The 27,826-nt window shown below is 21.0% G+C and overlaps 1 protein-coding gene across 4 annotated transcripts in view; it reads left to right on the forward strand.

Annotated features, from left to right (window-relative positions):
* Positions 1-27,826, forward strand: part of dnc (phosphodiesterase dunce) — a 151,846-nt gene that overhangs the window by 112,512 nt on the left and 11,508 nt on the right. For all 4 annotated transcript variants that reach the window (XM_011497598.1, XM_011497596.1, XM_011497599.1 and 1 more), the window contains 4 exons: positions 12,342-12,443; positions 13,892-13,956; positions 16,162-16,274; positions 23,522-23,615. In XM_011497598.1, the coding sequence (XP_011495900.1) occupies positions 12,342-12,443; positions 13,892-13,956; positions 16,162-16,274; positions 23,522-23,615 (374 nt within the window). The remainder of the gene's footprint in view (positions 1-12,341; positions 12,444-13,891; positions 13,957-16,161; positions 16,275-23,521; positions 23,616-27,826) is intronic.

Raw genomic sequence — 27,826 nt, forward strand, 5'->3', positions numbered from 1 at the left:
TTTTTATAAGTCTTAAATTTTTAAAAAAGTCCTAATAAAACTCTTTACAATTTATTCGTTTTCATTAATAAAATTTTTTTAAATTATTAAAATTTGCAAGATATATTTCATAGTTTACACTAGAATTTGTACTGAAAATTTTTTATTATTTTATTAAAACTAGTTAGCCCTTTTCTCATATTTTAGTGCTTAGACAATTATTTGTTGTTATAATTATAAGGAATTTTAGATAATTCTGTTTCTATTTTAAACCTTATATACATATATATAAATATATAGTTTATTTTTTTGCATGAAAATTTGTGCATAAAAATTATATTATATTAATATTTTAATTCACTATATCTACATTACCATTATTATAACCATGTGATATTTAATATAAGAAAAATAATTAATAAAATTTCTATAATTTAATTTTCAAAGTAAAAAATTATATAACATGAAATAATTAAAATTTTCTAAATTTAACATTTTTGTTGTAAAAAGAAAATGGTTATTAAAGTTTGTGCAAATTATCAAATTATAATGCGAATATTTAATATTACAATGAATGAATCATATAAAAAAGTAAATAATCTACAGAAATGCAAAAAATACTCTGATAATTTAGATTTATGTGATAAAAAGTTACGTATATTGTATATAAAAAAATAATTTTGAAACATAAAGAAGCGCTAAATTTATATAAAAAAACGAATTTACAGAATCCATAGAATATCTGTCTACATATTTTAAATACTAACTAGTTAAATGAAAGATACTACTGCTTTAAATTATAGGTAATCACTTTTGTTATTGTCCAATCACATAGTTTTAGAAAAAAATATATAACAACAGTAAATGAAGAAAAAGAAAAAAATATCATTAGAAACGTAAATGTTTAAGTTATAAATAGGATTCTTGTCTAGAAAAAAATACTGAGTAACATCGAATTTTCACGAGGCTATAGATCGTTCTTTTGTGCTTATGGATTCTGACACTATCCTATGCTCCTATAGATATCTGCATCCGTAATAAAGAATTAAAAAATAGGTACTGAAGTGCCAAATCAGAGATGGCGAAAGAGACAGAAATATATATATATATATATATATATATATATATATATATATATATAGAGAGAGAGAGAGAGAGAGAGAGAGAGAGAGAGATAATATATTGCTTAACAAATTCCACAAATTCATGGTTTTACCTTTTGCAAGTTTAATTTTTACGCTCAAACTATTAAAATTTATATTTTTGAGAAATGTCTAACAAAACATCATTAAACATAATATGGTATAAGATTGAATTTATTGATAAATTATATAAATTAAAATTAAAGCGTATTTTATTTAATAATTTAAAACATGCATTAATAGACTTTTTTAATAAGTATTATTAATTTATAATTCTTTTTAATGTATAATTCTTTTAATAATAAAATTCTTTTTTTTAATTTATTTATAATTATTTAAATTATATTTTTGCACCTCTGAGGTAATACATTATCGGTTAAATCACAATTTAAAAATATTAATTATTAGTATTAAATGAAAAATTAAAAAAAATTAATTTTCCAAAAATAAGTATGTCACATTTTTAATTTGTTATATAAAATATATTACTTCAAAAAATCATTGCCTTTTTTTATAGTCCTTGAAATATATTTCCATAAATTTAGAATAATTTACTATATACGAAATTATATTCCTATACACAATTTTTTTATTATAAAAATTATGAAGATTGTTATGTTAGCAGGTACAGCATGAAGAGATTACAAAAAAATGATTTACATTTTGTTTTTTAATTCTGTTAATATTATTTAAATGCTTGAAAATTATAAATTAACTTTCGTAATATTTGTATAATAATGGATTAATATAATTTGTAATTTTTGAAAGTATGAAAGTAAGAATAAATTTAATAAAAATTAAAAAATATATACATACATAATACTATTTACTACATTTATTCGCCTAAAATGAAAATAAGCTAATTAATATAAGCTTGATACTAAAGTACTGCCATAAAAGCCTTCATTTAATAAAAATATATAAAACGTAGAAATTGATCTTGTGAATATTTTATTAATTATATCAGTTACAGAAACCTGATCTTAAATGTATACTTATTAATACAATAAATATAAAAATGTATAAAGGAAGCTAGACAGAATAGGTTTTCTGTCAACATTTATAAAGTCAAAACAAAAGAAACATTAACGTTCTATCGATAACCATTGACTGAATATAAACAAAAATACGACCCTTGACGTCGATCTTAAAATAGCGTGACGCAATAGGGTCAGCTCTAAATAAGTATAGGAAATTCATCGTTTACACAATATCCATCTGCCAAATGTAACTATCTACAAGAGCAAGTACCCGGCGTTAAATATTTATACTATCTCTTTATTGCATCTTCGTTATACGTTTGTTAAAAGTTGGTGACCCCCCTCCCTCCTCGACTAACTCAAGAACATTTTGTTAGCTATCACAGTAAATGAGCCTTGAATGAATCAAGGCTGATGTATAATGCGATTTTGGGAAACTTTTGACTTGAAATTATTGTACATGTCAGAATATGTAATAGAATACTATTAAGAGAATAAATAGAGCAATTGTTGACTAATTTACCAAAAATAGTAGAGATAAAATTATCTGTGCTCCTTATACTCTTTATGGTTTATTACTTACTCTACTTTATCTACTGCTTTAATTATTACCTTACTATTTTTTAAATATTGAGAATCTTAATTTTACATTAGTATGAAGTAAAAAGTAAAACATTGAATAATTTTTAAAAAAAATTTATAGAAAATTGAATAAAGAAACCATTGAAATAAAATTCATGTTACAATTTACGTTATCCTAAGATTTTTAAATAATTAAAGGTAAATCCTTTTTGTATGCTGAAGTAGTTTAAGTGTAACTTTTAAAATTAATAATATAATTAAATAATATGACTGGGTTGATTATCAAAATAAAAAGTGAATGCAAAATTAATTATTTAATAGAAATTTACATTATTTATCCGTTTCTTATAATACAATGAGCAATAAGTTCAAAAGCTTATTGTATTCAACAATGCAATAGTACAGCTCATCAAGCAATAACATCTTCTGGAAACCTATTTTTATAAAATTTATTCTGCAAAAAATTATGTAATACTATTGATTAATTGAAGTACTCAAACTTTACCAAATTTTCTTAATAATTAAAAAAAATCTTAGATAATATGTAACGAGTAATGTAATATGATTGTCGGAATAATTGTATAAAGTATCTTAGTGTATGACTTAAGTCAGTAGTTTATAAATCTTATCATGACAAAAAAATCATAAATTGATCCTTGAAAACAAAGTTAAAGTATTCGTAATTGAAATCACGTTCAAATCACTATGTCTGTATTTTGACTAAAGAATTGTAACTTCTGATTGTAACACTAAGGCTATTCTCAATTCTAATGACACCGGAGATTGCAAATGTATTAAATGCATTTCCACTAGGAAACCTCATTAGAAAGTAAGCGTACATAGAGCAATGGGACTCCTTTACTACTGTTGAGCCATAACTAGCGCATGCGTGGCGAGTATCGGTCATACAGTCAATTTATATCTTGTTTCGTGAGAGACCTTCGCTGCATGTACAATTCTATTTTATATTTGTATGCTCACGCACGTGTATTTAGATTTATCAATTTGATAAATTGGCGTTCATGCGATAATAAGAAATGTTAGAAGTAACAGTTGGAAAAAAGTGAAAAATAGTTTTATAATGATAATACTACGATTTCTCACCATTAGATTGATTTAATGATTGAGCAGCTTTTTCAATGTCAAAAGTGCAACTAATATCTAGATATAAGTTTTTATCTCTGATAATGCCATAGATCCAAGGGTCAAAATCAAAAGAAAAAAATTTAGTTCAGCAATTTTTGCTAATAAAAGCACTATGAATAAATACTAGATAGACAACATGTTCGCATTTGAAAGAATTATTGAAAGATTTATTGTTTTATTGAAAAGAAAATATTAGACCGTTTATATGAATAGCAATTTTTTACAGAAAAATTTAATACAATCAAAAACTCTTTAAGCTTTTAAGGTTAAACAATACATTAATCTTGGTTCAAATAGAATTAGATAATTTTGTTAAATATACATAAATAAGATTGTAATCAATTTTGTAGTTAAATAATTTTTTTTTGTTTTTTGTTTTTTATATATAAGTATATATAAATGCAACAATGTTTAAAATATTTTTATATTCATTGCTATAAAAGTTTTATAATTTTCAAATGACCAAAATTATTATCATATATATAATAAATTCACAATTTTTTATATAAATAATATTTAAATATATTTTTTCGCCATATTTATTTTAAAACATTTTTATTTTTGTCTTATTATATAACTTAGGTATATTTAACATCTTATATTTGAAAGTAGGTAATAGTCACATAGTTTTATATATTATATTTAAAATTTCTATTTATGCACAATTTTTGTAATTTTTCATACAGTAGTATTTAAGACTTTTTAATAACGCTTAAAATTTTTTTTAACTTTTATGGCAAAATACATTTATTTTTGCAAATTATATTTATTTTCACCTATTCCGTGTTTATTCAGGATTTAGTATAATGTAATATGATATCAGTAAAGGGAAGTATTTCGAATAACCAAATGAAATTTGGTTTCTGTAATTGGAAATACATATTTATATTTGTATTTATTAGTTATGTAAGTTATGCATATACGCGTACCTTTACTTCTATAATCATGCTAATTGTACACGATCTTTAACTCGATTATATACATCACTATAAATAAAATATGGTACTTTTGTTGTTATCGTAGAAGGTGTTTTGATAACAATTCGATCCGATAGAAGGCTCGTTTACATTACATTGTACGTCGTATAACTGCTTTAATTTCGACTTGCCTCCTTCTGCTGTCGTAAATCATTGGCGACATTTGACAAAAGCGATCGTCCGATCTTATGCCATTTAATTGAATGCGATGAGCTAGGAAAAAAGCTCACTTTATTTGCCTAAGAGTAACAGAAGCATTTGGCGCACGTAAATCCAATAGTACACATAGACAGCAGATTCGACTATGGCTTGGGTGCCCAACGTGTCCTTGGCACGAAGCCTTGGCGCCCTTCTCCGATGTCCTATTCTCCCTCTCCCCAATTTCTCTCTTTCTGTCTAGCAAGCAACACACTGACAAAATCGCACATATACATGCTTTTTCCCCGCTCTTTCTCAAAGTGGACTCCGTCATGCATCGATCCCTGCGGTTTGCTTTGGCCTTCCACATCGAAGAAGGCACGTATTTAACGGCTGTGCGTATGCGTCACCTACATGTGCTCACGCTTCGATAATCGAAATCGTAATGAAGCTATTCACATGTGGCTAAGATCTTATGGGTATATGTGCGAGCAAGTGACACTGCTCTCATATTAAGGCTTTGGAATTTCATACCGAGGGTTGCTACTTGAGAAATAAAATATATCGGAGACAATACTTTCTTTTCTAATTTGATGAATGATGATCGAAATAATATTTTTTTGCATATGTATTTTAAGTGGATTATTTTAAAATGGGTTGCTATTAATACGTGTGCATGGATGCTTTTCAATTCAAACAGTACTGATTAATTTCAAATTTCAAGTATGCAGAATCCATCCATATTTCATTAGAAAAAGACAGATACAAGTTGAAAATATAATAATTATCATTTATTGAATTAAGAATGATATTTAAAATCGATTTTCGATCATTTTTCGATTATTATATAAGATATAAGAGTAACTAAATTAACATAAAATTTTAAATGTAATATTCTAATATTTGAAAGTTGAAAAGTCTTAGATATAATCATCAAAATTTCTTGACAAATAATGTAAGCAACTTTGATTGTTTTTAAATTTAAATTTTATTAAATTTAATTTAAATTTAATTGAAAAATTATAAATAAGCACAGCATTATAGACAAATAATGCGATTTTATTTATTACTAACATCATGTCAAAATAGCCTTAAAATATTTTCATATTAATTATAGAAATATCTTTAAAAGTAGATATAGATTCACGATTATAATATTCATTTAATTTTAAAATATTGACACCAAATTTATTAGATTAACATAATTTAAAGTAAAAATTATATAAAATGTTTGATTACCTTATATCAGAGTAATTATACCGCATATTAAACAGAATATTAGAAAAATCATACATTTTAAAAAATAAATTTTTTGTATTATTGGTTCTTTACTTAAAAATAATGTAGATTAATTTGAATTTATATAATCTTTAAAAATTTGATAATTGAGAAAATTATAAATAGTTACTTTTATAAATAAATTTATAGCATTTTACATAAACAATAGCATCATATGCACATTTTATAATATAAACCAAACAATTCAAAATATTATTATAATAAATTTCATGAGCCATTCTACGTGGCATTGATTAAAATAAATTGATGTAACCTTAAATTTAATTTAGTAATATATGATTATGTTAATTTTAAATACATCTTATTTGAATTATAGTATCAAACAAAATTTTCAATTTTGTAGCAAAAGAAATCTTGTATGTATGTATCGGTAATTTTATATGAATTTATTTATTACATTTGCATTACAGGAAAATGAAATGTTAAAAAATCTAATATCTTATATAGAGGTAATTTATATTTAATTAGTTTACAAGGAATTAAATGAACAAATGAAATAAACAATTATAAAACTATATTAAGTATTTTATGTCGAAGAATCAAAATGATAGCAAACCAGTTTGTCAAATTATTGCTTGTATAAATGTTACAAATTTATATCTAATATATTTTATTTTATTTTTTAATTCATATTAATGATAATCAATTGTTTATATTTTCTTATATTTATGTTTGATAAGTAATTATTATCATTTTTCTAAAATATTTGATAACGTTTCTAATAGTTAACGTACATGTAAATATTTGACTTTAGGTAATGTTTACTTTGGGTTTATATACTTTTGCCGGTGAACGCATCTATGAACTAGAAATCATATTTACCGTAATCCAAGTAAAACGACACTTGCAGCAGCGATAAAACGCAGCATGCCATCTAACATTGGTATTCTGTATTGCGTGGTTTCGGATGTACATATCGATTGTAATCGTCTAATCGATTGCAGTAGCAATACTGCAGTGGTTACCGCTTGTTTTCGGATGTTCAAGGACTCTCAATTACACAGGGGAGAACTACGTTGGATACATCGCATTTTTATATGTGTGAAATCTATGTTACCTGCCATATAATGGAAATATATGGAATCGATATAATGGATATAATTCCATAAACATATAATGGAAAACCAAGCAGTCGTAATAATGAGAAATCTACAACAGTCTGCGACTTCTGGCCGATTACGGTCGAACGATCAACGTTGCCTTTAAGCAAAATTTTTCTGAGGCATGTAGTATTTCAACAAGCAGTAAAGGAAAATAGAGGGGAACCATAAAACGGTAGGTTTAGGCTTTCGCAACAGGGGAGACTCCGAACAGCGGCGACCTCGAAGCACATGATGCTAGCGGTATTATGTTGCAAGATGAAACACTATTAGCCATTTGTAAATCCGGAAAATGTTTATTGAATAATGTGAACAGTGTTTCAGCAATAAATGTATTTTTAAAGCAATAAGGATATTAGAGACATATGTCTATATATCATATATCGTATACCAAACGAGTAAATTAAACATTGAATTCTGAATAATTCAAATTTATAAAATTCATTTATACAATTCATTCAAAAAATGATTTTTTAAATGTTATGTCTTAAAAATATATTCTTTGTCTTAAATTAATATTTCAAAATTTAGATTCGGCTGTTTATTCAAAATTGTTCTTTTGAAAAAAAGGATTTATATTCTATTACAATTTTTGCTTTCCATTGGGTTTTTCATAATATTGTGCTTCTCTATGAGCACTTTTAATAAGATTAACCAAAAACTAAATTATAAATAATTTTATTATGAAAGTAAAAATTATTGATATCTATATCGGCAAGCTTGGTACCATATCTTTATAATTTAAAATTAGTTTTAAAAATATTAGTTTTAATCTATGTTCGATTTTATTATTTTAAAATTGTTTAAAAAGTGCTGAAAAATAAGTTATAAGAACAAATTCTAAAAGTTCCATAACGTATGAAAATTAATTATTTTTTTATATTAACAATTTATTATTTTTTATGTATTTGACTCTTCATGAACAAGTTTTGTATCATTATATATTTTTATTCTCGTATTAGAAAAAAATACACAATATTATACAGGTCTTTTCAGAATTAATTAATAGACAGAAAAACTATAATACATAACTTACTTAAAATTAAAATTTCAAAGTTAATAAATTTTTATACAAAAACATAATACTGAAAATAAAATATTAATTATTTAATTACACAATAGCTCATTTTACTTGTTAGACCTATCATTTTTGTATGTAATGTAGAATACAGTGTATCTGTGGATCTGTCTATTTCAATAATTATGACAGCTATAATGTAACGAAAAATGAATAAATGAACAGTTGTATGGAAGGAATATACAGGCTACTAAATCGCAAATTTACGTCGCTTTAAATGAGGTGGTAATGCAAATTTCAACCTAGTTACAGTTTAGAGATTCGGAAAAGGCCACAATCATTCGGATTCGAAATTGTATGCGATCATGTGTAAAAATGAGATTAGAAATAAGTAGTGGGTGTTCAATTTGCCAAATAAGATGTGCTTGGAAATACTATGCACCTCTATGTTTGATTTTCTAATGCGTATGTAAATACATTCAATTGTGAACATTTATTTATAAACAACATTATTTTGTACATAAGAAAAATATTTTCTCCAATATATTATGTAAAGATTATAAATCGTAATAAAAAATATACCAAATTTTCTTATATTTTAATATTCAAAGAATAAACATCAGAGAAATACAAAGTTACAGCAAGAAATTTCTCTAAACACTTATTAATAATTTAGTATTACAGTTTTTATATTTTATACTAGAATTAGTTATTTATTTTGAATGTAGAATTTTATACAATATAAACATTATAATAAAAATTAAATAAATGAATATTTTAATACTAATTTCTATTTTTATAATATTATGAGTAAATACAAAATAAATATATTTGAAAGACAATAATGTCAATACAAGTGTCAGATAAAAAGTATAATAATCTTGAAAAAAATTTAATTTTTAATAAAAATTTATCAACAGTTAAAATCTAATATTAAATATGTGTGATTTATTTACATTTAATTGTATTAATTCTAAACAAATTAATAAAATCATAAAACTTATTTTATTTAAAAATTTTGATTAAAATTTATATTTATATTCATTGCATGAATTATTTATAGTTTGAGTACTTAAAGTTAAATAAAAGTTTATTCGTTTAATATTCTCAAGCTAACATGAATAACTACAAACTGAGACCAGATTTAGTTCAGAATTTATGTCAAAATTTCCAAATCATTATAATATATTTTACAACATAATTACTTTATGTTAAAAATAAGTAAATATTGAATATATTTAATATCATAATTTATAATGATAGTAGTAATACTTACACTTTTCACTTTGACTATCATAGTTTTAGAAAAATTCACAAATATAAAATAATATAAAAATTATTAATATACACAAGACTAATTTTAAACTTTAGCTAGTAATTTAATTATTTATAATAATTTTCAATATGATAATAACTTAAGAATATTCACTTAACATTCTATTGCAATTTAGATTATTGATCACTACGTAAATTAATTTTTTTTTAAATTTTTTATAACATTTCATTATCACATCATTAAATAAAAAATATAGAAGACAAATCAATTATGGCTAATACTAATATGACATATTTTTGGATATATGCATTAATTATACTAGTAAACTGCGGACTAAAACATTAAAAAAGATCCAATATTTAATTATGAGTAAAACGTTATCGAAATTAAAACCTATGAAACCCTGCTATTTAATTAACCTTATAAAAGTTATAAATATATAATGGACATTATTGCTTATTATTCTATTTATTTTTTCTGTCTTTCATATCACTTTTTATATTGCATACTAACATTAAACTTAAAATTCTTTATTATAGATATATTTTCTGATAATAAAGAATTAAAATAATGTTAGTATGCAATTAACCTTATCTTTGTATTTTTTAGAAAAATAATATATAAAAGAAAGTATTATTATATAAATGATAATTATTATAAGTAGAGTTTTAATGTAGTTTTCTTATTATAACTAAATACAATTTTTAGATTTTAATTAATATTAAAAAACCTTATTTTGAAATATAAAATGTTGAATACACCTGGTAATTATGTATTAATCTTTATATACAAGAACATTTTTTATATATGACAATATATGAATTAAATATAAAATTCTAAATAAATTAACAATTATTACAAAAAAATAAGAATGAATTAATTGTAATTTAAATTATCTAAATATTCGAAATATAATATAGGTAATTCATATTATCATTACTTTATGGTATTCCAGATAGTGTTTGATGTTTTATAGTTAAGATATTATGAAATGTATATTTATTAATATTCTCGTAAAATATTTTTAAAAATGCACTTGTTATTTTACCGAATTATTCACAAGATAACAACTATACATAATGTTTAATTATAATTTATTAACGAGTCTGAATTTAAAAATTGCTATAGCGTAAAATAATGTCGGATAAAGTTTATATGTATATTTAAATAGAATAAATTAATGAAATAAAATTAATCATTGAACGTTTATATATAATTAAGATTATAATAATTTTTTCATTGCATTATTTTGAAATCTCTATTTCTCTATATCCCTTTATCTCTATCTTTCGATTTCAGCTATTGTATCTTGAAATATTTTATTAAAAATATTTCATATAAATAAAATAATTAATTTGAAAATTTAATAATTGGTTAGTCTAGAATATCACTGATACTACATAATTTAAATAAGTAATTAATCCGAATCGTTCTTATAAAGTATATATAAAGTAGGTGCATTACAATCGAATGACCATCGAATAGAAACAAATTTTATGTTAATTAATAAAATCTTAATTTATATAAGTAAATAGTACATTAAAATATTTGTGTACATGACTATTCAACTGAATTTATATCTGAATTAGTAGCTAATAACTACACATTGATTCAAATTTGTCTAAATTAATATCAATTTTTTATAATATAAACCACAATAGTTTAGTTAAAAAGTAATTGAATAAAATAATGGAAAATTCGTAAATGCATGATGAACATTTTTATATAGTGAAATAAGAAATTGTTCAATAGTATAGTAATGAAAAACATATATATGATTAAATTAGCTCCGATATTCGAACGACAAATATACATTTTTAGAAGTTACATCAATTTATTCGTAATAATTAAAATAATCATATAATTGTCTTTAAGTATATTAAATTTTTAATCATTAACATATTATCTTAATAGTTTTTTTAACATGTGTATAATATAATTTTAATATGTCAAACCTACAAATTTCTTAAATTTCTAAAATCTTAAAATTTAGTTGAAACTAAATATTCCAGCTATAATCACGAAGAAGGCGTGACTTTATAATTCTTCAAAAATTGCTTCTTTACTTATGCGATTTATAATATATAGTTGTATTATAATAATTAAAAATATCTATGTTATCTCTGAAAATTTATTCTGTATATAAAAAAAATTTATTGAATAAATTAAAAATCAGAAATTTTAAAGTATAATTTTTACTGCATATGAAATACTATATGTAATTACTTATTATTAAATGCAATGAAATAAAAAATAGAAATATTTAAGTACAGTATGCTTAATCACTAAATTACTTAGCACACATTGCCATTTCAATTATAGTTTCAAACCCTATTAAAACACTAAATACATTGATTAACAAATAACTGCTTGAATTATATTATATGAATTAAATGTTTATGTAGTATGATACCAATAGATTGCTGAAAACTTAAATATTATATTTCAAAAATAAAAAGCAGCTCAAGAAACTTATACCTGCATGCAAAAGGTACCTATGCCTACACGTATATATATATATATATATATATATATATTAATATAGTTTAACACGAAAGCAATATCTATCATACTTATTGTATGCTATTAACATGTCTTGTTATTAACAGGAAAGCAAATTTCAAGCAGTCTATTCAGATTCCTTAGAAACATTATAAACGATTTGTAGATATCTTGATTGGTTAAATTTCTCTTTTAATTGCAGTCACGGCGAGGATCTCATTGTTACGCCTTTTGCACAAATACTTGCCTCGCTACGTTCTGTAAGAAACAACTTCCTATCGCTCACTAATGTACCTACAAACAAGTAAGTTGGTAAAATACTAAAATACTAATTTATTACTTCAAAATTTTTGTTAAAAATTATTTGTAAAATAATAATAGTTACAAGTTAGATTTACATATTTTTTGTTTATCTTTTCAACAGAAATACGAAAATCAGTATTCATAAAATATTATTATCTAATAAAGTCTAAACTTTTTTATTTGTAAAATAAAAAAATCCTAAAAAGACCACTCTAATTCTTATAAAAAATTATTTTAATTTTCAAAGATTTTTACTCTCCTTTTAAAAAATTAACTAATATATTGTTTCAATTCGACATATATTCTTCAGAAAGCTGAGCTATTTTTATTCTAGACGTTCATTAGTACAAACATTTCATGCTTCTACATATTATATTATAATGATCAAAGAATTTAATGTTTGACATTTAAAAGATGCTTCTGTTAAAAATATTCTAAACAATTCTTCAAATTCGATTATAAGAATTTAATAAACATTGTTAAGGTTCAATAATGTTGGAATAATTGTATTATAATAGTGGATAGATTCTACAATTACATTCAATTTCTTTTAATAAATTCTTGAAATAACATTAAATATTTATTAATTATACAAATAATTATTCAAATGGAATATTATTTAAAAAAATACCAATTATTATTCAAATATATTAAATAGATATAAATACATAGCATACTTTTGTTTATGTATACAAAAAAATATTTGTATAGAAACTTATATATACTTGTATTAACTCTATAAAATAATAAATTATTTGTGAATTTAGGTTTTACTAAAATTATATTAATATAATTTATAAGACATTTATAAGAATAAATCCATAATTTATAAGAAATAGTTATAACAATTATTTATAACAAGTCGGCTAAATAATTATGATAATTATGTCAAGCTAATAAATTATTAATGAGTTAAGTTTTCATTACATGAAATATCTTGAATATAAAGAATAATTAATAATTATATTACTTATAATAGTTAAGTAATGAAACTTCAGATTTTTTATTTAATAATTGTATATAATTATATTTATATTTAATAATTATTTTAAATAAATTATAAATTATATTTAAAATAATTATATTTAATAAATTAATTGTTGTTCTATATAATTGTATTTTTTATCTTAAAAATGTGAAAAAATTACATGATAAAATGTTAATAAAATAAAAAATTTGTAAACATTTTTTAAAATAAAAATTTCTATTTTTGATTTATTATTGTATAATATTATGATTTCTTTATATATTAGTTATTAACAAAAATATTCATAAATAAGTATTTATATATATATATATATATATATATATAATAGAAAATACATATAATACAATTATCTATTCAATATGTCCTTCAATATATATATAAACAAATATAAAATATTAATATGTATATAATTTGTTTAAATTGATTGACTAATTAAGCTGGAAATTGTATGTTTATTAAAGATCGCGTAGAAGCAGCGGAGCCCAAAGCAGCAGCACACCACAACCTAGGATGCTTGTCCCCGGAGGTAGGAAAATCTTATGAATCATTTATATTTCTCCTTCATTAATTAATTTTTTGTTTACGTTATACTTGGTATACTTTATTCTGAACTATAAATTAAAAATGAAAATTATATTCTCTAAAGTAATGAAAGCAGACATTTTCAAATGAAAGTAATTTTTCTCTAAATTTCACGAACCTCAATCCTTCTTACAATAATAATTATATGAAATACAAAAATACAAATCTAAGTTTATTACGAAAGTAAATAGTGAAAAATTCTACTTTTGTTAATCTTCTTCAAGTATTAATTAAGAATATAAAATAACTCTTACATTCTGTTATAAAATATATATATTATGGTATTGGGTATATAACTCTGGTTAAGTTTTCTGCACATTTGAATCAAATTAGTTATTCATTAAAAAATGGTTACATAATTAATATAACAGAATGTTAGAGTTATTTTATTTCTTGAATTAATTAATAAATAAAGTAATGTTCAAGATTATGAATATACTACGAGTTTTTTTAATAAGTTCTATTATTATTAAAATGGCTGTGCATTATTTAACATATTTGAAAACAATTTACTCAAGTACATGCTAATAAAATCCAATCCTTCAAAGTTAGAAGAAATTGTTACCATTAGAAAGAAATCGCAATCTAATAACTTGTTTTGTAATTCAAACAACTTTAAATTATGACATCAATTTAATATTATTTTGCTTAAGGATTTCTATTTTACGATGTAAAAAAAAAAATCTTCATAATAGTCATTAACAATATTTTAAAGACGTGAAGATGATCAAATCTTATTAGCACCTTTTTATCCATTTTTAATTGTAATTACTAATTCAATTTTTGTTAATAATAATAAACGTTCAAATATTTTTAAAAGATTTAATTATGTGTAATAATATTTAAAATATAAATGAAATAAAAAGAAACATTATTATTCATGAATAATGTAAAAAAGGTTTGCGATTGTAAAAATAAAATAATGTATGTACTTAAAATTTTTAATATAAAAAACTATGAATTCTAGAAATAAAGTGAAGAAATAAAAATATTTAAATTAATTATTATTTATGTCATACGTTTATAAAATATTTTAAGAATATTGGATATTTAGTTAAAATTGAATATATATATAATTATGTAAGTATATATGAACGGCTATTCTGTATTTACCATAAAATTTATACATAACATATTAATTTCATATTACCTATTAATATAATCAATATACATATGTAGAATCAAATATATATATATATATATTATAAACAATTTAAATTTATTTATATTTAATTATATAAAACTAATAGATAAATCAGTTATCAAACTGAATGATATATAAACAATTCATAATTACAATTTTTATGTTAAATAATTAACACAATTACAAAATTTTATTTATATTTATATTATGAATAATATTTTTATACAAAAAAGGTACTGAAATAAATAATTTTAGTACGAAATTTTTTATTGTTTTCACAATGAATATTTTTTCGCTTTTATATTTTTTAGAAAATTTATATAAAGTTATACAATGAGTATAATATTAATAGTAAATAAAATTAATATAAAATTTAAGTTTTTTATTTCTCAAAATATATAAAAATTAGGAAATATTGAAATATTTTTTTTATTAGAAAACAATTTTTTTATAATAATAATTTTATAATAATTTTATAATAAAAGTTTATAATAGCTTTATATTATATATTATAAATACCAAATAATAAAAATATTATTAATGGAAATTGTGTATAAGTATTTTCGAAAGAGATTATTTGTTATATCAGTAATATTAAATTTGTTTTAAGCGTTATTTTATCATCAATTTAATCATGTTAATCAATCTTAATGCATCTTAATTATAATAATAATTATTTATTATGCTGATTTTACTATATTTCTATATTTTTGTATTATTATTATATTTTTCTATAATGTTCTTTACCATCATTATTATATCATTGTTGTATTATTCTATAATTTGCACAAATCTTTCTTGAAAAATAAAATTCATTATTAAAGATTGTTCAAGATACTGCAATATTTACAGTTTGCTTATCTATTCGTGTCCTAGAAAGTAAATGGTCTCATTTATTGGTATTATTAAATTTTCTAATTGGCGTAGTTATACTAATCATATTTATTCAAATTATTTGTAATGAATGCAAAAACTATAATTTTATTTATTCTTCGATGTTTACAGAAGAACCCTACATGAAACTAGCTGTCGAAACAATGGAAGAACTAGATTGGTGCTTAGATCAGTTAGAAACTATTCAAACCCATCGATCCGTATCTGATATGGCATCTTTAAAGGTAAATATTGTCATTATATTCAGACAATTTTTATTTTAACACGAGATTTAGATTAGTCATTTCGATACAAAAATATCGAATAAAACAATTTTTGGTTTTTTTAATACATTTTGCTTATGCATGTAGTTGAGTCTTCATTTTTATTTATCTTTATAAAAAATTTATTGAGTTTATAATATTACAATTTGTAACAATTAAATTACTTTGTAAAATAATATTGATTTGATAAATAAATTATACAAATAATAAATAAGATAAACCATAAGTATTAAGGATTTTATTTAATATGAATAATTTAATACATATATTTGATAATAAATTATTCAAGGAATGCTTATATCAACTAAAAGTATGTGTTATAATTATTAATTATATATAATATAATTATTATATTATATTTATAATTATATAATATAATATAATTATTATATTATATTATAGTTATTATATATATATATATATATATGTATAGTTATTATAGATATATTAAGGTATAATATAAACAATAGTTAATAATTAAAAAGTAAGATTTTGAAAATGGCTTTGATGAAAATCAAAATGTAAGTATTCATTTATTAATACTAATATAAATATTTTAGAAAAAATAATTCATGCACTAGTTTTCTATCATAAAATTTATGCAAAAAAATTTGTATGAAATAATGTTTTATGAAACTATTGAAGAAACGCAGATAGTTCCAAAAAGAAATTCAATAATACAAATACAAAGTTGGTTTGCATTAAAATTTAGTTTAGATAATATTTGTTTTAGCTCTAACACGTATATTATACATATATTTAATAGTTATACATATATTTAATGTTAACATAAATTCTAACTTATTATATTTTGTTTTTATTAGTTTCTCTATCTTTTATAAAAATTTTAATAATTCTTAAAAATTATTCATAAGTACATATTACTTTTATTATTGTAAAATGTTGTTTATACTATTACTATTTATTTCCAATATTTCATTTTTTATTTATCAATTCATCTAATTTATTATAATAACTAAATATTTCCTGAAGCTACATATTATAAAAATTTTATAATTAGAAAAAACAATTTTTCATGTATTCTATATATGAATATTGCTTCTCTCTATATATAATATAAGTAATTGATATATGTTATCTATACAGTATTAGGATTTAAAAAGTAAATCATTAGATCGTAATTTATAAGAAAAATTTTGAAAATTTCAAAATTTTTATTAAAATTATTAAAACATATATCACAATTCAAATTTCTCTTATCTAAATAATAAAGAATTCAATGAAGAATTTTAAATTACATATGATTTATATTTGATTATGTATTATTATTTAATTTAATATTTATTAATTGGTTAATTAAAATTTTTATCTTTTATTTTTTAAAAGTTCGTCTGCACTGGAGTTTCATATTTCTTGTATAAATTCTTATCTATTACAAAGAAATTTCTAAGTTTCGTGACAATTTTTCAATCTAGTATTACCTTTGAAGATGAAAATATCATAAATTAAAAATATAAATATATATGCTTATAAAGATATATTTATAAAATATTATACCGCCTAATTTATAAGTTTCCTATACTATATTTTTGATATTTAAATCATAAATTCTTAACAATGATATCGACACTTAAAAATTATATTTTTTGTAGATATTTTTCTATAATCTATCTAACTCTATGTAAACTTATTTAAATATTTTATAATCTATCTAAATTTATTCAAATATTTCAGATTTTAAAAATCTTACTTTTAAGTTATAGATAAATAAAATTTTCCAAATGAAACTAAATATCAAGATAAATTGCGATAATACTAAGTATATATTTAAATCTAGATTTAAAAGTTTATATGCATAATTGTAGCTTAATAATTAATAATTAATAAATTAATTAGTGGAAAAATACAAGGAGAAAATATATAAAGTACAAAATTCATTTTAATTAGTTAATACTCAAAATAAAAATGTATATTTTTTATTTATATGACATTAAATTTAGTAATTGTATGCTTTTTCTTTTTCGTATGGTTTTCATAAATATTAAAACACTTCTATTGCATTTATTAGATGAATAATAATTCAAATAAAAAATCTAACTGAAAAAATATGCTAAATTGTACAAAGTATTTAATTAAATAACTATTAATTTGTGAATTTTTTAAAAATATTTATTATTAATTTATATATTTCACGAGTAAATAATATGTTAACAAATTAAATTCTTCAAAACAAGTTTTTCCCTATTTTTTCCAGTTTAAATAAAATATAGTTTCTATAGTTATAATCATTTTTAATTAATTCGTTTATTATTATTCAAAATAAGTTTTGTTTGAATTAAAAATATTAAAATGATATACTTTCTTCTTTTGAAGGTCTTATATAATATGAAAAAATTGCAATTGTAATGACAATAAAAGAATTTTTGTAAATTCAATATGAAGTTTACTTTATACAAATCGAAATAAAATTATAATGTTATTTATAATTGTATATATTCAATTATATAATTGTAGTACATTTTAAAAATATAAACATTAATATATAATAAATATTTTAAGTCATATTAAAATAATCATAAAATATTTAATGTTCTTAAAAACTGATTAAGTGTAAGTTTAATAACCATAAATATCCATGTTAAAATATATTAAATAGTATAATGTACATGATTTTTATTTAATTATAACTTAAAATTTGTTTTTTCTTCAGTAATTTTATGTTAATTATATTTTAAGAATGATTACTTTCTTATTTAATATATTAAATGCAATATATTATGCTCCTTTTAATATACTATATTCCTATTAATAACAGGAATATGATATTAATAAGTACTATCATAATATTGATTTTACGTTTGCTATAATTTATTTGAATATAATGTATATTCAAATACATTATAAATTCCATTTTTTTCCAGTTTTCTAAAAAAATTAAATAAATTAACGGTAAATTTTTAACTATCTTTAGTACATTAATGGTAATAAACGATTAAATTTCAATAAATTAAATATAAATTTCATCATTAATGTTCCCAATGAATTCAAAGTAAAAATTATTTTTAACCACGATCATTTTTATGTTAATTTTTATTATGCTATAATCTCTAAAATACAGGTGGAATTTATAATTAATAATACAAAAGCAGTCTCATATCAATCACAAATTTTTATCACAGAGGTAAATGACGTAAAACAGAATAATTTTATCATAATTGGATATTGTAGATCAAGTATTAACTGAAGCATTTTCGACGTATATCTATCAAAATGTTAAGGAGTTTTTCTCTATTAGCACATAGTATCTGTCTTACGTGCCAACTTTTTGTTGCACACAAATCTATATACAATTACTCTCTTGTATACTCGTATCACTGTACTCACAAAAAGGATTTAAAATCTGACATGCTTATCTGTGCCAATCATATTTCTAAAAGCGGTCAATAATAATGTGAAATTTCTATGACATTATTGCAAACTGAATGGCTTTGCCTCCATTTATTTATTAGCTCAATGTCATTTCGTACTATTTGGAGCATTAAGCAGACGATCTCGTCTTCTTAAAAGATTAAATATTATGTAAGTTTTATTACTCATCTACTTACTAGGATTGAAAACAAAATAGTGATTGAATAGGAATTAAATATTTTAAGAATATATTTACAAAGTGTTTATATGTGCATATAGGTTGTGATATAAACTTGACTAGGTATAATTTCAAAAGTAAAACAGCACAAAGCAGTAAATGCATTTGATTTAAAAATTAATAAATGAAATGAATAATGAAATGAATACGAAATGTAATAATATCTATATCATTACTTTTTAATATCATTTTTATATAAAAATTAATCGGTTTACTAAAATTTTTATTGAATTTAATTTTTAAAAAACTGAATATTTTCATGCTCAATTCTATTTATGATTGACTTTTTCAAAAATAAACTTTATAGTTTTGGTTATTAAATAATAATTTTCACATCAAAATATATTTGTATTTATATTTATAAGTATTTACGATTTATGCATATTTATATATTTTATTTTATTAAAATAAAATAATTCATATAATGTTTGTATAAGTTTTAATTAACTATTATACTTTTTCTCATGAATTTTCCATTAAACATGTTTTACACTAGAAAAATATTGATATAAAAATTGTTTATATGAATTCTAAATATATTATGCAAAAAATAAATTGTTTGTGTAAACAACAATTTGATTATATTGTAATAATGGAAATAATATCAAAACTTTTAATATCACATTATTTATCATTTATCATAAATAAGATACAAATTATTATAATATAAAATTATTATAAATAAATTTGATAGTCCATTTTTTTTATCATGAACTTATTGTTCAATGACGTAGATATCTTTTCAAAATAAAATATACGTGTAAATAAGATAATGGAAAATTTGATGTACTGAAACACTTAATTGCTTATTTTAAAGTTAAATTACTTTGTCAATTTTTTTTCGATTTTATAGTAATATAAAATATACATAATATTTCAATTTATTTAAATATACATATATTTATATTAATATAAACACAGTTGAAACTAAAAATGTATAAATTCAATATATTATTAATTTTCAACGTATTATTTCATTAACTATCAAATACAAAATATGTTTGACATATAGATTATTTACATTATTATTTTTAGAAAACGGAATTTTAGATTAAAATTGGGAAATGCTGCGATTATTATTAAATATTATTGTCGCTATCAATATTATCTACTATTATATATTATTTTTACCTTTTAAATTTTTTTAAAGATCTAATTTCTGAAGTATAAATTTGAGAGGCGTTAAAAATTACTTTAATTTAATATATTTTTATAGAGAATCGAGGCAAGATTTTGCCATTTAAATATATTAGAAAAGATATTTATGACGATCGACAAAGGCAACAATATGAATCGAGGTCTCATAATACTTTCATTGTAAAATAAAAGATTATATTCGGCCATTGGGGCGCAGAACCTTTTAAAAAGGCGAGAGGGCACAGAATACCAAGAGTATCGTCAACGCCTAATACGCTCGATATAAGCTTCAGAGCGATCGCGTCTTCGCCTTATAACACGGACTTGGGTCAAATCGTACGCTGGACTTCTCTCTCCTTTTCACTTCTTTTCCCTTGTGGCTGCATGTTGTCACCTCTCGCGCCAATATCGTCTGGCTGAACTTGCCTATTTCGGCCTTCGCGTCGCTCCTTTTCGGGGAATCTTCTATGATATGCTCGTAAACCCGCTGTTTCTCTACCTCGGTGTCGGTTTCAGAGCGAGATGTATACATCAACATTTATTTCCGTGAAAACATTACATCTTCGAGCATTTTTCTTAGCCTCGCATCCACCTCGCGTCAATATCGAGCGCACCTCAATTGCGCCTTGCCCACTTTTTTACACTTCGTCTTCGATCGCGGTTGGCGATACGAGGTTCAGAGGAACGCTTTTTCTTCTTACTTCCGTCAATTTCTATTCAGGGAAGACCATATCTGTAATGACATTTTCTGTTTTTCATTTACCGCTGTTCACTCTGCACCCATATTTCTTCAACTCCCTGCTTTTATGGATGACAACCGCATCTGCAGAATATTGTACCCGAACGTTTACGGAATATGCAATTGGTATAGGATGAAAATGTTTCATACAGATACAACACGAGACAATAACGTTAAGAATAATATAGTATTACCTATTTAAGTGAAATTTTGCTAAGCGTTATTGCACACAACGATTTTTTAATAAAATATCACCTTCTAATATAACAAGCATAAAATAGATTGCTCAACTTGTAATAATCAACTTTAAGAACCGAGAAAAACTGAATGATCTAAAATTGAGTTAAGTTATGTAATGCTCTATTTGAAATGCTTAAAAATTTAAAGTTACAACAAAAAATTAAAACATTAAATGACTATGAATGCTTAAACAAAATTAATTTTGATTGATTTCCTTATAGTTCAGTTATAAATAATCTTCGATTTTTATTTTTTTTTTATTTTTGTTTTTAAAGTTTTTATTCAAATTATAAATATTCTTTTTATCATTGATAAATTTATTTTTTGTATTTTTCTCAGTTATAAAATTTACTTTACGTTAATTTTATAAGAAGAAATAAAAATATATGAAGCTAATAATTTAATTTACAGCATTAAAAAAATACTTTTTAATGATGTATTTAAAAATTATCAATGAAAATATATAAAATGAATAATAAATTATACGTTTACTTGATTAACTTTTTTAAAAGGCAAATAAACAGTGCATCTTTTCAGGAATGTATATTTATTTTTATATTCAACGTATCTCATAATTTTTTAATATAGACGTTTCATATAGATATCTTTAATATAGCAACAAATAAAATTTTGTATTATATTTAATACACATGATCATATCCATTCAAATTTGCTATACTTTTTGTAGTTGAAATAAAATTAAAAAATTTATTAATCATTTCGTTAGTATAAATTACTCAGTTACTACTATGAATACATAAGTACTATAGTTATAAATATACAATGGAAATATTAACGACTAACTTTATTTCTTTATACATGTTGTTTATAATTGCTTAGTTAAGATATAAAACTTACTTTCTGAAACCAAAACAAAATAATACTATTTATTATTCATATAACTACTTACTATAATGCAAATCTAGGACCAACAAATTATGTATTTATAATCAAAAATTCTTTGAAAGATTTTTATTTATAATTTTACAAGTAAAGCTTTAAAGTAACGAAAATTTTGATAAAAGATATGTACAACAATAAATAATAAATTTTTGAAAGCAATCTGTTTAATTTGCAGTAATTTTGTTTCTTTTCTGCTAATTTAAATCAAGATGTTCAATGGAAGAGATACAATAATATAAGTTTAAAAATTTTGAACTAGGTTCAATATACAAGTATTCTAACATTCACAGATTTAGTTTCATTTTCAGAACTATTCATAAATAAATTAATTGCAAAATTGAATTAATCTTATAATGATTTTAATTCTGTTAATTAATACATAAATTTTATATCAATAATATTATTGTGAATCAATTGAATATCATTAATTCGTAAAAATTTTATACATAATACTAAATACATTTTAAATATTAGATATATAGTAAACATTAAAATAATTTTATATATATAAAAATAAATCTTTTATTATACTTCCAAAGCATATATGAATATAATCTATATTTGAAATTAATTTTATTACAGTTTAAAAGAATGTTGAACAAGGAATTATCTCACTTTTCGGAATCCTCTAAATCCGGAAATCAAATTTCCGAATATATCTGCAGTACTTTTCTCGGTAAGTAAATTATTTTTATTTAATAATTAAAAATTAATCATTTAGCTTTCTATTGAAATAAAGAAACTAAATACTTTTTTGTTTGCATAATTTATTTTCTATATAAATTATATTTTTTTTCACTGGACTCTGAACATTATTTGTATTCAGTTAACAACTCTATGAAATTGTATAGTGGAATTTTCATTATATTAAAACGGTTCGGAGACAAAAAATTTACAAAATATCTTTTTATTTACTTTTATTAAACTTATAACAACATATATGGAACATATATCTGAGATATTAATTAAAACTAGCTTAAAATAAGATGAAAATAAAAGAATTTTTAATTTATATAAGTAAATAGTTAAATGAAAACATTACTTTAAATACAATACAAATTTGTTGGAAAATATGTATTTTCTGTACTACGCACTATCAAAAATTAAAATATAAAATAAGATAAGCTGGTTAATATATTTAGTTAAATTACTTTTAAAACATTTATCTCCGTTAATTAGCACTAATCATAATATTGCAAATTATAAAATTGATACATTGAAATAAAATTGGAAATGATGAATAGTTCAAAGTAAAACTATTTTTATTTAAAAAAATATAAAAAATGAAATACACATGTTTATACTTGATATTAACTTATAAATATTTTATTCAATATTTTTAATTTAAACATTTCAAATTTCTATATTTCGAAGTTTTCATTAAAAAAAAGTATTAAAAGATATATTGTTACTATATACAAATTGCATAAAAATCCATTTAAATACCATATTTGTAAAAGAATCTTATTCTACTACTACTACTTCTAAACGAAAGTACTATTTAATGAAAATATTTAGAATTCTAGTCTTTATTTATTATTATGTAATTTTGTCATCTATTCATGTTATTTAAACGTATACATATAAGGATTCATAGATTCCTTTCAAAATATGTAAATATTTTAAAATGTCTACTGTTTATATATAAAATTGTATACCTATATTAATGAATTAATGTTTGATACTTTTTTTATAAATAAATTAAATTGCTTATTAATTAGCGAATTGCGCATTAATAATATAGTAGTTTTAATTAGTGAAGTAGAATCTGTGAAATATAATTTTTTAAATGATTTATATACATGGGATAATAAATGTTGACTTAATTAATTTCGTTAAACAGTTTTTCTATTTTATCCATTTTTCTTTTATAATACATTTTTTAGTACCAGTTTCATTGATTAAAATCGCTACTTGAGAATAATATTTAAAAATTGATGTTGAAAATATAGCCTTAAAAACGTAGTTCAAAAATTAAAAAGTGCTAGCATGAAAGATAATAATTCAAACTGCAGAAGCAAATAATGAATAATAATTAGACGAATGGCATATATTATATATATATATATATATGTAATATTATGTACTATATTTATATTAAGTCTATATTTATATATATATATATATATATATATATATATATATGTATAAATACGATTAGATTATCAATATTTTAAAGGTATGTTACTTTACTAAAATATCTTATGTTATAAATGTACATAATTAAGTGTATAAAAACTTGAATATCTAAAGCCAGCTATGTATGGATTTAGTTTCCCTATTTAGATAATTAAATTAATTCAAACATTATCTGATTATTAAGAAAATATTTACAAAAATAATAAATGTATGAAATATTATTAAATATTATTTAATAATTTAAGTAAATCATGATAATTAATTTAATATTAAGTAAATACTATTTGAATCTAGTGATATTTCCAAATTTTAATAAATAACTTATCTTTGGTATATTTCTAATTCATTTGAAAAATATAAGATTTTCATAGCAAATTTAGTGATGATAATATTCTCCGTTTTAGTATTTTATTACCAATATAAAACAAAAAAATTGCAATTTGAAATAATTTCAAACAAAAATTTTATTGTATAAAATTTTAGTTGAAATTTTAATTTTATTTTATTATTCCATAAACATAAAATGCTATTTGTCGAGATCAGAATTACTTTGATTCTACATAAATTCAAATTTTCGGTAAGTAAAGGGTAAACTGTTACATCAAATAGTAAATCCATTATATTGTATATTGTTTCTTTCTCTACTTTCTATCATTGTAGCAAAACTTTTTAATACATTTAATAGGTATTAGACTGTAGTTAGGCATTGAATTTTTACAATTTTTATTTAATGACGAATGGCTTAATTAAAAAAGTTTTTAACGAATTTCGAAATGTTGTTGGCGCCAACAGTTAATCTGATTTTAAAGTTTACTCGTAAGATTCAGATTTATTTATTTTTCCTGCACTCTATTTTATACTTACCGTGTAAGAGCTTTGTCCTCTATATTCACACATATACATATAGAAATATTTATATAGAAAGGCAATGGCCAATTGTACACAAGTAATTGAATTAAAATATGCAAAATTCTATGTAACTAACAACTTTATTATTTCATAAGATTTTTTATAATTATTATATTTAGCTTTGTTTAAAATTTTAAAAATAGAAATTGTTGCATAGATAGTATGGGGTTAAAGAATAAAAAATGTTGGCTGAATCGATGTCTTGTTTCCATTACATATCCGATGGGACATAGACAAATTGCTGACAAAAATCATAGACTAAAATATGCTTTTGTACTGAATAAGTCTGATATTTATAACTTGTCATATGTTTACATGGAAATGTTTATCTGATTTATCTACTTCTATGTATATATACATAATTCTATAGCTTATAGAATTTTAATATTTCTTTATATTATTTTAAAAATGCTAATAACATTTATTAATAATATTAATTATTCTAACTAAAAATTTTAATAAGTTTTATTTTTATTTTAAACAAGTGTAAGACAAATTTTATTTCTATTTGTCAAATACTTACATGTAGTAGATAACTCAGTAAATCTTTGTATTAAATATGTAGTGAAAAAAGATTCGTGAATAAATAATTAAATATATATAATAAATAACTAAATAAATAAATGAATAAGAGAAATATAAAGAATTGATTTATAAGCATGCATAATATAATGAATGTATAGAAAAAAATTTATTTTAATCATTTTTATTTAAAAATTATGAAAGTACTAAAAGTACAATTGTTTTTATCAACTATATTCTAAATTATCATTATAACTATGTATTTATATTTTTCAATATTTACATTGGATATTTATTATATTGTTGTATTTGTTGTTTCTTGTGATTTTGTAAATTATTGTAACAAATATAATACAGAAAAAATTGTTAGAATACAATTAACTGACTCGTTTTCTAAAATATATTTTATATAATATTGTTTTTATTAATATCATTTTGAATTTTTATATAAAACGTTTTATTATATAAATATTAAGAACAAGATTAATATGGTTTAACATGTATTAATTAATATTCATATAATAATTATATATATTTAAACTTTTACCATTGTAATTAACGTAATTTTGAAAGTTCTAATGTTATAATATACAGTTATAGTACACGGAAAGATTCTGTATAATGTATGAAAATTTTAAATATATTTTCTTTTATTTAATTTATGATAATCTCGTTCAAAGAATAATTCTATACATAATAAAATCTTTGAATTATTTATCAATATTGTTACATGTGATATCGTAGTATTCGTCAAAGTAGACTATATATAACTTTGATAAATTAGTCTTGACAAGCACAAGATATATCAGTAGGAGGATTAAGTAAAGAAAACTTTAAAACATTGAGAGAGTAATAAACTTTTTCTTGATTTTATATTTTATTTAAAAATGTTCATTATCTTATAAAATTTATTCACTTTCAGATAATTCTATATCATTTTAATAAAAACTAATTTTATTATATAATGAATAGAACTTATTCAATTACTTAAAAGAACACTAAATTATACTAAATTATATATTATTATCATATAATGGATTTTTTTTAAATGTCATTCATTTGGATCCATGATTACAAAAATACCAGAAAATAAGTGAAATGTACAATTTCAGAAAGTTTATAGATAATTAAATGTAGTTTATTTGAACATCAATCAATGAATAATCATCCATATTGAAAAATCTATTATTCGGATAAAAATTTTTATACTTTTATATACTGAAATTTTTAAATACATAGTTGGTAATGAAATCTCATATAATATAATTTTCATTTTAATAATAGAAATGAATACAATAAAATGTATTCACATTTACA

Source organism: Ceratosolen solmsi, unplaced genomic scaffold (assembly GCF_000503995.2).
Source record: "Ceratosolen solmsi marchali unplaced genomic scaffold, CerSol_1.0 scaffold47, whole genome shotgun sequence".
NCBI lineage: Eukaryota > Metazoa > Arthropoda > Insecta > Hymenoptera > Agaonidae > Ceratosolen > Ceratosolen solmsi.